At 41.0% G+C, this 14657-nt stretch overlaps 1 protein-coding gene across 2 annotated transcripts in view; it reads left to right on the top strand.

Annotated features, from left to right (window-relative positions):
• Positions 1-2546: 2546 nt before the first annotated feature.
• Positions 2547-14657, top strand: part of lmcd1 (LIM and cysteine-rich domains 1) — a 65327-nt gene continuing 53216 nt past the window's right edge. Inside the window, exon 1 of one of the 2 annotated variants that reach the window (XM_048548153.2) lies at positions 2547-2841. In XM_048548153.2, the coding sequence (XP_048404110.2) occupies positions 2815-2841 (27 nt within the window). In that variant the 5' untranslated portion in view covers positions 2547-2814. Of the gene's footprint in view, positions 2870-14657 lie in introns of both variants that reach the window. The other variant, XM_048548154.2, reaches the window with a different exon arrangement.

Raw genomic sequence — 14657 nt, 5'->3', positions numbered from 1 at the left:
GATGAAATGGAAACAGAAATTGCTGGAGAAACTTCGCTGGTCTGGCAACATTTGAGGGCAGAAAACAGAGTTAATGTTTCAAGCCCCATGACCCTTCTTCAGGCATCACAGACTCTTCTAAACGGTACTGGAAACAAAGCCACCCTGTCCAACCTCACTCATTCCAGGTCCTGATCTGGTTAATGTCCTCTGAAACGCCTTTAACTCATGTATCTCCTTTCATAAATAAGCAGAGCAAAACTGCACACAGTATTCAAGATGTGGTCTCAACAATGCCCTGTATAATTGAAGTAAAACATCTTTACTTTTATAAGAATAAAGAACTGAAGATGTTGGAAATCTGAAGCAAAAACTCAAGTTGCTGGTGAAACTCCACAGGTTTGGCAACATCTGTGGTGAGAAGACAAAGTTAGTATTTTGAGCCCAGTGACGCTTCTTTTTATGTAGAGTATTGGTGAGACATTTTGAATACTTGTGCTGCATTGATCTCCTTATACATCAAAGGATGTGAATGAATTGGAGATGTTTTGGAAGATGTTTCCTAGATTGGTGCCTGGAATGAATGGGTTGTCTTGTTTCCACTGGAGTTTAGAAGAGAGTATAATAATCTGATGGAAGTTATAAGATCCAGAAGGGTCTTGACAAGATGCGTATGGAAAATACATTGCTTCTTGCAGTTGAATCCAGATCTAGAGGACATTGTTCGAAAATTAGGAGTTTCCCATTTACGACTAAGATGAAGTTTTTTTTCTTTCAGGGGATTGTGAGATTTTGGAACTCTGCCTCAGAAGGTGATGGAAATGAGGTTTTTTTACAGGTAGAGGTAGATAGATTCTTGCTAAGGGGCTAAAAAGTTGTCCAGGATACACAGGAATACAGATTTAATGTTATAATCAAATCTGCTATGATGAAGGGTCTGTTTCCATGATGTACAACTCTATGACTATGACTCTATGATCTTACTGAATAGTGGAGCAGGCTTGAGGGGCTGAATGGTGCTCCTATTTCATATACTCATATGATTATTGATGCCTCTGCTAAAGAATGAAAGTTTTCCTGTCCACTCCATTTCATTTACGCACCTCAAGTAAATCTCTCATCAGCCTTCTCTGCTGCAAAGAAAACAACCCCGAGTGTCCACTGTTTTCTCAGATCAAATGATAAATTCCTGATAACAGCACCACAAACTTCTCAAATGCCCTTAAAATGCAATCACATACTTCTCATAATGCAGTCGACACAATCCACTAGCTGTAGTCTAGTAAGTGATATATACAATTCTAGCCTCAAAAGAGTATAACTTGCTTGTTTTCATTGTACAAAAACAGAAGTTGGTGGAAAAGCTCATCAGGTCTGGCAGCACCTGTGAAGAGAAAATCAGAGCTAATGTTTGGGGTCCAGAGACCCTTCCTCAGAACATTTCCTCAGTATCCTCATTGTCTTCTTGTCCCCATTATCTACCTTCTATTGCATCCTTAGAACCCAGTAGACCTCATTTCCTAGGTCTCTATTCCTCTACACATTTTAGAGTTCTGCAATTAATTCTGTATTTCCCTGTCTTGTTTGTCCTTTCTTCATACTTTTCTGGGTTGCAGGGTCTAGGCTGCAAACGTCAGCTTTTGTGCTCCTCTGATGCTGCTTGGCCTGCTGTGTCCATCCAGCTCCACATTTTGTTATCTCAGATTCTCCAGCATCTGCAGTTCCCATTATCTCTGCACTTTTCTTCCAACATGTCCAGCCCATTGATAACTTCTTCTCCATTCTACAACCATTTTCCTCACTGATACGACTGAATTCCTTTTTGTGTTGTTTGCAAGCGTCTTACTCATGACCCCATTTACGTCTAAATCAGTGATGGATATCACAGACAGCAAGCTAACCCTCCAGAACCCCACTGGAAACAGCAAACTTCCAGTCATTAAAAAAAAGCCTGTCAACCGTTGTCTTTTTGCTGCCTGTCACTGAGCCAAATTTATAAACTATTAGCTACGTTCCTTTGGACTGCGCAGGCTTTTCATTTAGTGAAGGGTCTACCATGTGAAACCTTATCAAGAGCCTTGCCATAGACAATATAAAATTGCTTTGTTTCTTTTTCCCCTAAACTAAAAGTGAAATACAATCTTCCCGTAACTGATTTAAACTGCCGGAATAATTTGTGTCAAGTCTAAACCACAAAATTCACTAATGCCTGAAGCTGTAGAGAAGTCAATGACTAATTGCAACATTTTACTAAGGGGCAGGAATTTAAATGCAAATCAGAAATTGTACAATTTAAGTCTTCCTCGCTAAAAAAAAGCACGCATTCTCTGTTGTTTACATTTCGTCTGCATTATGAATGGGATGAATCAATGTTATTTTTAAGAGAGAAAAAAAGGCAGGAAGTTTCCTCCGGCGGTTTTTTGGGAATTGAAATCAATGATTAGAAGAGTTTTGCTCAGAGGGATCGATCAGGAGAGCTCCAGGGACGCTTGACGTCAAGTCTGCGGGAAATAGGCGTTCCCAGAGTGGGTGGAAACAGACAAATGCAGCTCTCTCCAGCAGCTTACTTCCCCTCAATCCCTGGGTAGGAAGGTCGCACAGTTACTCCTGATTCGCTTCTGCAGCTTTCCAAGCTCTGCCCTCCCTCTCAAATAAAACTACCAGCGAGTGGATAGAAGCTGCAGTGTGCAGCCAGCAAGTGGCAAAGACCGCACGTCCATTGAGAATCCCAGGGCTCAACTTTTGTTTTGAGAAACCGGCCGAGATTTAACAGCCAGGAGGAGGTGCGGGTTTGCAGAAAACGCACAAGTGACCGATCCAACGTTTGAAAAGGGGATGGATCTCCACACGGGGATGCAGAAGGTACGTCTGAATTCACCTCTCAGCAGCGGTGAGTGGGGCTTGCTCAGGTCACCGACAGAGGTGACCTCGAATAACTTGTAAAAGTGGGGACCGCGCTGTTATTTGCGGGCAACAGGTTTGTTTAAATGGGGCTTGTACATCGAGGTTCATCAAAGAAGGATTGTACAAATGTGTGTGCTGGTTGTGGGAAAATACATGCAACTCCGTTCTTGCTCAGAGTTTGAGTTGGTTCTGCCTTCAATGTTAATGACTGGGAACAGTTTATTGTTCTTCGTAGGCGTCCCCCACTTCCCCACACTCTCGGTGTCCTAGCGATGGGCACAATTCAAAGCTGCTTATCCTGTTTGTTGGGCGATACTCCCAATCCGGTCATTCAAGAGAAACTTTGGAGTCAAGTAACAGCCCCATCCCCGCCGTGAGGTGTGGCGCCCATTTGAGAAAGTGGAAGTGAACCCAGCACCAAAGCAGAAGAGAAGTGATCCTGCTGTGCGCTGGAGATAGGTTTCCGAAGTGGAGGGCCGACAGCGGCGACACGACCTTGGCTTTTCCAAGTTTATGGCCAAAAAGGCGCCGTATTCCTCCCAAACAGCGGATAGGACAAAAGGTCTGCTTTGCACCGCTGGCGTAGGGCTGAATCTCTTTGAACCAACCTCACTGGCTCCAACAATCAGTTAAACTAGAGGCGAACAATCAGTTCTCCTCCTGATTTATTATGTCTCTGGGAAGTGGACCCTGTTTGGGGGAGGGGGAGATGGTAGTTTAATACATTTGAGAAGCGCCCCCAAGGTGAACCCCCAGCCCACTTTGGTATATTGCAAGAGAGACAAGTCAGAGCCTCAGGCAGTCGTTTTAAGTGACTCCCGCCCCAAATCCAACCCAGTTTCTCAGGAGTAACAATCCCCAAAGTTTTTTTTGAAAAAAAGAGCTGTTGACGCTCTGAAAAAAAGTGTTTGTTGTTTCATTTCATTTGTTTTAGAGGGCAATTGAATGGTCGGTTTGTCTAAATTGACGACCACCTCTACTTTCGCCTGATAAGTTTTGTGTTCAGTCGAGTTCTTGGGTGGTAGAGTCCAAGTTGACAGACCTGTAGCGCCGAGGCAGTGTGGCCATGCCCCAGATGGTATTTTAATTGGAAGCCTTGTCTCTCCCTGTAGTTCAAATGGAGATTGAAGCATTATTTCTAATGAGTAGCCAGTTCTACTTCGTCTATATCATGTGGCCATAAGTACCCCAAGATATGGATTTAATCGTATATTAAAATAATTTGCTATTTGCTGGATCTTGTCTGCTACTGTCAATGCCTACCCAACAGCAGTTGCATTTTGACATAATTCATTGTATTTTTTTGAAGAAATGAACATCTTTTGTAGCATTGGAAAGACAAAAATTAATAAATTACTAAATTAGAAGGTGCAACTGACAGAATCGCTGTTTCTAGAAATACTTTTTCATAACTTTTACCCAACTGATAAATGGAGATTTGCCCCAAGTACTGGAATTTTGCTTGAATTAAATTTATTCTGCGTTTATGAGCAAATTTGCACACTGACTTGTTTACTCTGATGGATCTCTGACAAATGCTTTAAAGAAGCTGCAACACCATTAACAAGTTCCTCATTATCAGCCCCTTGGGGTTGAAGATGACTTGCTTCCATAGTGCTAGGAGTTTGTGTCTAAGTACCTGCCTGTTGGCAGGATGACTCAATTCCCATTTGCTATTTTTGAGCTGTAAGAGACTCGTGCTCAAATATCTGAAGCTGAAACGTGGTGTGTGGGGAAAGTAAATGTCTAGCCAGCAAAGGACCTACTGAGTGGAAGTGCTGTAGTCATTACACTATCGCAATGCCTGCAGCAGTCACATGGGATTGATTTGTTTTTAGTAAGTCATAGGCTGATTTTGCTGTCACAAGGCATCTAGTAGCATCTGCTGTTAGTTAGATTTGCCTTTGCACATTTTCACTTGAGAAAGTATTGTATGGCCTTTTACTGCAAGTGCTAGCTGATAACACCTCAGGGACGGAAACGGGTCTATTGGGGGAATGGGCCAACCAACAATGTATCTCCTGAATCAGGCAGACTCAGAACTTGTGAACTTCTTAAAGGAAAGAATGAGTTGCATGAATTCAAGCTCAATTAAGGAATGGGATGAGTGAAAGAAATACAGGTTATTTTGGGAAAGGAAACAGACAGAAAGGAGAAGTTAAAAGATATCTGGAAATGTCAAATGTGATAGTTTATAAAATCTCAAATGTTAATTTTCAAAATTTGCAGATCATTTAGATATGCACTTGAAATGACATAAGCCTGTCAAGGGGAGATGATGTCTGAAAAGTTTTTGGTTGAATTTTTTAAGAACATTACTAGACATATGGGCAAGGGTAGTGCAGTGGATATAATCAACATGGAGTTTAATAAAACTTTGACAACATCTTGTATGGGTGTCTGGTTGGGAAGGTAGTAGCCCATAGGATCCAGGGTAATTTGGCAAATTGAATCCAAAATTGTGGTAGGAGGCAGAGGATGACGGTTGATTTTGTCTGGAACCCTGTGACCATTCGTGCACTGCAAAGTTTGGTGCCAGATTCTCTGTTTGAAGTGCATGATAGACATGAATGTAAAGATTTGATCTGTAAGTTTGCAGATGACAGGACAGCATCAAAGCTCTGAAGTGAAAATAGACGAGTGACTAAAGATTGTAAGAACGATCATGATCTTGATCAGAAATTAGTTAGAGAAAATGTTGTGCAATAAGTCCTGATTTTAACACTGAGAAGAGGAAGACCACACAAAGGGATGGTTTCAAAGCTTAGGACTCCAGATAGGATGGTTTATAGAAACACTGACTGTATTAATATCAATAAAATAGGTTATGACAGTTGAGTGAAAACCAGCTTGGAGCTTAATGGATGATGATTGTCTTTTCCTTGCCCGCTATACTGGAGTATGAGAGAGGGGGTGTAATGGAAAGGCCGACACCGACCTGGCAACATTGTTTCAGTTGTGAGTAAAGTTGGTGAAGAATTCATGGCATGAAGTTTCCTCCCAGACCTCCTGCTTATGAGCAGGCTCCTGGCTGTCAACGTACGCAGCAGTGAAAGTGGATGTGTGATGAATGCATGTAGGCGGTGAATGCTGGAATGACATAGCATTCATTCTGCATGCCTTTTGAGTATCATGGCTCACAGTGTAACTGAGGCCTAAAACACAATTGAAGTTCAAGCCATACTAGAACCTTCTTTCTGCACCTGTTGTGGAGATCCTCCATTGAATTGACATTATTACTTTGATGTTTAAAGTGTTAGGACCCAGGAGAGACGTGTGTTCTACACCAGCATTTGGTTGCATAGTTTGAGCTATTATTATCAAAGCATCCTTTTGTCACTTTGTAGTGATGAATGAGTGATGCTAGTCATTGGTGAATGTTGCTGAATTCATATCAGTCCACTCATAACAAAGCACTGAAATCACAAATTAGCTACAACTGTATTGGCCTGTTATTACATTAATAACTTATGAATAAACAACCCATTTGTTTATTTGCAGCTGATTTTTTTCTTTGTATTTTATGGCATTTATGTCTCAGTATTGATTATCTTGGTTTAATTATTATTGGTGCATGAGATAAACCTTGTACCCCGAGATTATAATAACTGTCTGAATGTTGTCTGTGAAGAGTCAAGGTAACTGTTATGAGCATGCTGAACTTTACACTTTCTCTGCTCACTGGGGCAATTAATGATGTAGAACTTCCCTATTTTGATATGCTTGCATCATTGAATTTCAGTCTGAAGTTGGAGAAAAGAAAAAGTATTAGTTAGGGAGGTGGACTGAGCTGGCATTTTACACCACTGCCTGCAGCAACCACCCAGCAAGGCTGAACTGCTGGTGCAGTTTGAGATTTAATCACGCAGCAGAGCAGAAGATGTGTGCCAGTACACACTGGACTTTGGAGGCGATCATCTCTCTATGTGCAACTCAAACATTTTTTTTCCTGATGTTCAGAAGTTTACCAGCATTCATCTGTTTTGCTGGTGGGTTGGCCGCAGGCAAGCATCTTCAGAATCATTCAGCTTTTCCATCTCAAAGATTTATTGTTTTCGAGGGCCAGAGATGGTCAGAAAAGTGAGGGAACTTGGCGTGGTTATTTTGAACTGATAAGTGTAAATGAAGGTCGATATTTCAAGATGAAAAGAAAAGTGAAGTTTACCAAGAAGATGTCATTGACATTCTCAAGGTTAAGGGATCGTAGTAGGAAAGGTAGATGGGGGAAAGTAAAGAACTTCACAGCTTTGAGTTACAGAGACAAATGAATTAAGAAAGAGGTAGTGAGAGAAGTAATGATTTGAATGTTTTAAGAGTATTGCACATTTGCAGCAAGTTAAGAGGCCATCATACACTTGATTCATCCCTAGTTTCTAATCAATCCTATCAGTGATAATGGGAACTGCAGATGCTGGAGAACCCAAGATAACAAAGTGTGAAGCTGGATGAACACAGCAGGCCAAGCACATCTCAAGAGCACAAAAGCTGACATTTTGGGCCTAGACTCTTCATCAGAGAGGGGGATGGGGAGAGGGTTCTGGAATAAATAAGGAGAGAGGGGGAGGTGGACTGAAGATGGAGAGAAAAGAAGATAGATGGAGAGGAGAGTATAGGTAGGGAGGGGATAGGTCAGTCCAGGGAAGACGGATAGGTCAAGGAGGCAGGATAAGCTAAGAGATTACAAGAGAGTTGCAGTGGGAGAGAGATTCCCTGAGGTTGGTCCGGAGGGAGGAGGGTAACTTCTTCAGGTTAGGCAAAAACGTTAACTGATTTTTCTTCGCTTTTGCCTAACCTGAAGAAGTTACCCTCCTCCCTCTGGACCAACCTCAGGCAAGATGTATAGACAAGCTGAATATAATGTAACTGGGGAAAGACTGCAGAAAGCTGTGGAAATGGGATTTTGGAGTCTTTGACCATGAGCCACAGGAAGCTGGTATCCAAATTCAGTGGGCAAGAGGAAATAGAATTTCAATGGTTGTTTCATAGGGAATGGAGTATAACAGCAGAGATGTTCTGCTAAAACTATATAAAGCACTAGTCATTCCATAGCTGGAATACAGTTTTATTCCCCTTATCTAGGGAAAGGTATGTTGGCATTGGAGATGGTATAGAGAAGGTTCACCCGGCTGATACCAATTATGGAAGGTTGTTCTTATGAGGGGAGGTTGAGTAGAAGAGCTTGTGCTCATTGGAATAAAGAATGAGACACAATCCTAATGAAATGAGAAAAAGTATATTACACATACCCACGCAGACACACATACAGCTTGTGGCAAAGTGTAGGACCTGGAAGCAGAAAACTCAGAGTGAAGAGGAAGCACGTCTCTGAGTAGTCAATCCATGGAATTCTTTACCACAGACGACTATTGTGACTGGGTCATTGAGTATATTCAAGGCTAAGATAAACAGTTTTTTTAATCGGAAAGAAAATCAAGGGTTGTGGGGAAAAGGCAGGAAGGTGGAGTTGAGGACTATCTGATCAGCCGTGATCTCTTTTAATGGTAGAGCAGACTTGATGAATTGAATGGTTTAGTGATGTCCCCATGTCTTATGGGTTCCCTACATGAATATGCAGTTTTGCTTAGATCCTTACTGCATGAGGAAATGAGAGAAGTTCTCAAATATTGAGTAGAATTGGACCTTAAAGCAAACTGATTTGTTGTTAAAGGAGAAATAAATAGTTTAATTAGAGTACTACAAATGGAAGAGAGTTTGGAGTTCCAATTGATATTGGAGTAGGAGCTAATGACAAGAATATAATTAAAGGGGGAAAATGTAGATATCACAACTTTTCCGTTATGAGCTGCTGTTGGACATACAGGGATGTGAAGAAACTCTACTTGAGAGGAAATGTACGAACTGACTTTAATTCAACTATGAATGTGATTTAGGGCACATAATCTGTTAAGCCCTTGATGAGAGTGGAATTGAACCTTCAGCAAAAGGTCAAAACAGTTTGATAGTATTTGGAAGGTCATCAGTATGAGAAAAGAGCTTCGAAGAAATAGCTGAATTCCAAGAGAAAGGGAAACATTGACAATGGCATTCCCTGTAGGATAGCTAGGACTGTATCGAAGTATTTAATTTTCTTTTTGAAGTGTGAGATGCCAGTTTGGAACATTGATGAAGCATTCAATACAACAATGCAAATTACAACAGTCGCCAAATAACATGTCCTGCTGGACCAACTGCCCTCTTGGTCTCTCCGAGTGACTTTGCCAATTTATATCCAAACTGATTGCTATGTATCCCATTCTTGCTTGTGGTCAGTCTTTGACTTTTGACATTTTTAATAAATAGTGACTAACTTGAACAAACATGTGGGAGCACAGTTGTAGGTTGTAATGCAAAAGTAGTTCATGTGGATCAGTGGAAAAAACAATAATTAAGGAATCAAGAAAGAAAAGTCAGTTATAATAAGCAATTTTTGAAAGAGATCCAAAGTTATACAGGATAAAGTTGAGATGATAACTCCATGCTGTGATAAAATTTGTACTGCAAAGTACCATTAAAGTACTGGTTACACTGTCAGAGACTAGAACTAAATCAACAGGGATTATATTGTTCCAGTAAGGGATTCGTCAGAGCCTACCCAGAGTAAACTGTGCAGTTTGATCATCTAATTGTAGGGGTAATGTTATTACCCTCCAGATGACATTGAGGCAAGAAACAAATCTCTAGTGCCAGGTATTTCAGTGATGTGGAAGGGTTGAAAATATTGAACTGTGATTTAGATAAGGAAAGATTTTAGTGTAATTTAATCAAAGTTTACTAGATCATAAAGAAAAGAACTGTTGATCCAGTTTCCTTTTTCTTCATTCCGGTTTCTAGCAGAGCAAAACTAATGGCTCTATTAATACAACTGGTGTGTGATATATCAAACAGCAGCTAGTACCATAAGAGAATGCTGCCAGCATAAGGTGTTTGAGTTTGTGCTAGAAATGACCCAAATATTGCCAATAATTAAATTACAAAGTTGGTTTTGGCTTGAGTAACTTACTGTTGGAACTTGCAGTCGTTAGTGTTAAGTTATGCTTACAGTCATTGTACAACTGTGCACACAACCCAAGTTAGAAGATATAATTTTGACATCTTACTGAAGGTGCTGTTATAGCAGAGTCCTCTGACATTCTACATCTACAAACAGTTGAGAACATAATGAGCTGAAATTTTTTTTGTCTGGGAATAAGCTTCTCAAGCATCAGATATATGAATATTTTTATACTTTATAAGATTTATCTTTTGGCAAGTACAGGGAAAAATTAATAGTAGCTACCAAGAAGTTGGAAATTTGAAACAGCAATGGAAAATGCTAAAGCACGTCAATCAGCTCCTATGGCAAGAGCAGACAAGTTCATTCTTCAGGTGTGGGTCTTTCAGAACTGAAAAATAAGAAAACAGAAAGAAATATTAACCTAAATAGAGGAGAGACTGAAATAATGTTTCAAAACTGAGGAGACACATGGTCTCTTACGGTCTCTTCTAATATGCCTCCTCCTATCTCTGATTTTTACATTTAGAGCCTGACAGCCTTTTGTTTAGAAGAAGAATACAAACTCAAACTGTAACTCTTCTGTCCTTTCCACAGATGCTGACAGCCTTGCTGCTTCCCACTCCACATTCTGGTAAAGCTATGTGGAGGGTATACAAAGTCCCCATTCAGTGGTTGCCTCTGTAAATTTGAGCTCTTCCAAAATTCTTCTCTCAATATACCAGTTTGCAACAAGTTCTGACCACGCTGTCAGCTTTGTGCTTCCTGATTGAAATGAGCTTCCATCCTGACAATCCCTAAATTTTACAGCCCATGTCCTTACAATAGAACTCCTTGATTTACTTTATCTGCTCTACAACCTTCCAAGATCTCTGTGTTCTTCCAATTCTAGTTTCTTGTGAAATCCCTGATTGCATCCATTACATTAGTAACTGTGGCTTCACATGACTGTAGCTTTTGATCATCCGACCGTGTCTTGGTTGAAAACTCTCTAATGAAAAGCCGTGTGTTGTACCACATTAAAGGTGCTACATAAATGCATGCATTGATGAAAGGTTACTAGCTTGAAACACTGGATGAAATTTAATCTAGTTTACAGGAGTGGCCCACCAGCTGGAAAGTTGGCAAAAGCCCTGCATCATCTCCTTTAGTGATATTTTGCAGTTTTAAGGACCAATTAAAAGCCAATGCCATGCATTTGCTGGAATGAAGCCATCCAGGAACTGCTGTCCAATCAGATGTTGGAAGATGTTCATTGTAGGTGAGGCATGCATTTGGCAATGCACCCTTTGAAGTAAGATCAGCAGAGACTCAGGCCACAGGTGATTGCAGAATCGGAGTCATGGGAGGAATTTCAGCAGCCATGCAGGGGTTGACCTTCAGTTTCCCCAGCCTTTGCAGGTGCCACCCTTCCAGATGCCAGATCTCCAAATCAGGCACTAAATGTCTATCAATGGGACAGCCAGCCAATGAGATTGCCCACAAGCAAACCCAAGAGACGTTGACTATCAAGCTTCCCATGTGGTGAGTCCCCAGTCTGCTGCTGGCTAAACACTAGAGTGGTGAGAGGAGACCCTCAACTGGGCATGAATTGCCTGCTTAAGGGATTCAATTAGCATTGAGGCAGGAAACACACAAGGACGGTCTTGGGCCTAGTTGGGGAGAGATAGAATTGTGAAATTAAAAGCCACCTCTTCCCCCCTGCCTCAACCCACCAAATACATCTCGGTGGGGAGGTCATTAAATTTCACCTATTAATTCTGTTAACCCTTCATGGATGCTGCCAGAACTGATGAACATTTCTTATGTTTTTATTCTAGAGCCTGAAGGAATTGCAATATGTTGGGACTGTGTAAAACATTGTTTGGCTGTGAAGGTGGTATCACCAGCTCCTCTATTCAACAAGATCTCTGTGTGCCACTGCCCATCCACTGACTTTCCCTCAGTCTGTTTTCTGAGCCCTCTCTCATAAATCTTTTTTTGTGCCTCTGTAATTGCACTTAAGTTATTTAAGTTGAGGATACTGGTACGAGACCTCAGCTGCTTACCCTCAAAATGAATTTGAAATTCTGTGATGTTGTGATCCGTACCTCCGATAAGATTCTAAACTATGATATTGTTTACTAATCCTACTTTGTTTACCCTTAATTAAATCTAATTTAGCCTATTCCTGAGTAGGTTGTGTAATGTACTGCTATAAGAAACAATCTTTGATGCATTCTATAAATTCATATTTTGTGTTACACTTTCCATCCGATTTGTCGAATCACTAGGCAGATTGAAACCACCCGTGACTAATTGCAATCGACTTCTTACATGCTTCTGTCATCTTCCAATTTATACTTAGTGTGGCAAATCCTTGCCAGCCGATAGATAACTCCTATTTGCAACTTTGTTGCCTTGCTATTCCATATTTCCACCTAAACTGATTCCAAACCATTGAACTTCTGACATGACTCACCACTGCACTGATACTAACCTGTACGAACAAAACTAAGCCACCTCCTTTTTCCTTTTTGCTTTGTCTTCCAGAATGTTGAACATGCTGGAAGAGTGAGTTCCTAGTTTTTGTCACAACAACCAAATCTATGTAATGGCTGTGAAGTCCTATTGATTTACTATTATTTGTGCCATCAACCCTACCGCATTACAAATGCTACAGGCATTCAGATAAAGATCATTAAGCTTTGACATTTTTTCACCATTATTGCTAATTCTGAATAGAATGTTTGCTGTACTGTTCCATGTATATTTCTTTCCCTTTTCTATTACACTTTGATTATTGCTCATCTCTGCTGTCTTATTTCTTTTTTACTTTTTTGATACTTCCCTTCAATTGAGCCTTCTCCCACTAATCAGTCGAAAGCCGTATCACCAACCCTAATTATCCAATTCACCAGGACATTGATCCCAGCATGGCTCAAATGAAGCCCAGTGGAGTAATCTTTCCCTAATGCTGATAACGGTGCCCTGTGAATCAGAATCTGTTCCTTCCACACCGATCCTTGAGCCGTGTATTTATCTCTATAACCCGTTTACTTCATGCTACCATGCTCATGGCTCACATAGTAATCTGCAAATTATTATCTTTTTGTTCTGCTTTTTAATTTAGCCCCAAGCTGCTCAAAGCCTTTCATCAGAACCCCTTTCCCTAGTCCCACCTATGTTGTGGTATGTATGTGGTTCACAACACCTGGACCCTTCTCACAGCCCAAGTTCCTCTACAACCTGAAATAAATGTCTTAAACCTTGGCAGCAGCTAATGAACACAGTCATTAGGACCCTCTATCTTTGCTGCTGAGAACAGTATTTATTCCCCTAAGTATCCTCTCTCCAGTTCTGATTACATTTTGTTTTATTTCTCGCCCCAGTTGAACAATACCCTGGACTGCATTGCCATGGACGGGTCACTCATCCTCCCTGTGGTCTGTATTTCTGTCCATATGGGGAATAAGAACCTCATACCTATTGGAGAAGGACATTCTTCTGAGGCTCAATCAAATCTAAATTCTGGATCCCTGTAGCTGCCTCACTCGCAGTCACATCCCCCTGACTTGAACAAAATTTGCTGTAATTTAATGTAAGCGTCATCGCAATTGCCTACTGAAAGCTTGCCCAGTTATCTCTCCCCTTCCCTGATGCAATGCGGTGTCTGCATCTCAGACTCCAGACTGTGAGCTTTGAGCGAATTTCTTCAAGCAGCCATCATCTGCTTCAGATTTGGTGTCTGCCAGCTCCAATATACTACAGCTGCAATGCATTCCCTCTGCAGCCATCTCCATTCTATTTAATTAGTCAGTTTAAGTGTCAAATATTTTACAAGTGTCTTTTTTAACTGTACTCTTCAATAACATGTTTTGATTTAAATCATTTGGCCAATCGAAAGAGACAAAGAAGATGTACCTGTTACCCTGTGATCTTGTATGTCAGCTCTGAAATGCATAAATAGATTGATATGGCTCTTGGCTATTGATTTTCATTTCTTATCAGTGCTGCCCTTGTCACATAGGTCTGCTGTTTATGAAGCTGCTGACCCCAGCCTCTCTTCAGCTATACATGAAGCAACTCTTTCAGTTCCTTTTCATGCTGTTTGTAATGCTGTTGTTCTTGCTTACTCTTGTGCTGCCTCAGAAGCACACAGTTCTCCTCTCATCTTATTAGGTGGTATGACTGTCTCTGGGTCATCCTCTCTCTCTGTGTCTCTCTCTGTGTCTCTGTCTCTCCCTCCCTCACTCTGTGTCTCCCTCCCTCGCTCTGTCTCTCCCTCCCTCGCTCTCCTACTGAATGGAGCATGACTTTGCATTGGATTGTCATAGTTTAACTGGATTGAATGATGTGAATGCAAAACAATGCCCAGACAGGCACTTGAATCCTGGACTGTTAGATTAAAATTCTAAAGGTTCACCAACTGAGTGACTGATTGAGTTAGCCCAGTTTTTTGATGCCTTTCTTATCGTAGACTCTGAAAGACGGGAGCTTTTCCAGAGCTTGTTCGTTTCTACCAGATGAAGGTGTAAAAGGTCAGTGGATCCAGAGATGTCTTTTGCAGGGTGCAGGTTTGTGGTTTGGAGATTTGATTTCGATTGTCTCTTTTTTTGGGTTTTTTTAAGAGACTGATGCTGAGATCTGAGTAGACCAACAATATTGTTCTTTAGAGGCTTTTCAGAGTTGGGGATTATTAGAGGAAACTGCAACATGCAATACTCTCCTGAATGCTAAAAATCCTTTATCTTGACAAGACTAAAGCTCTGTTTTAAACATGTCCAGTGACTGATTACCAGAA

This window comes from Stegostoma tigrinum, chromosome 11 (genome assembly GCF_030684315.1).
Source record: "Stegostoma tigrinum isolate sSteTig4 chromosome 11, sSteTig4.hap1, whole genome shotgun sequence".
Lineage (NCBI taxonomy): Eukaryota > Metazoa > Chordata > Chondrichthyes > Orectolobiformes > Stegostomatidae > Stegostoma > Stegostoma tigrinum.
The sequence above is the reverse complement of the archived record's forward strand: the minus strand, read 5'-3'. Positions and strand labels throughout refer to the sequence as shown.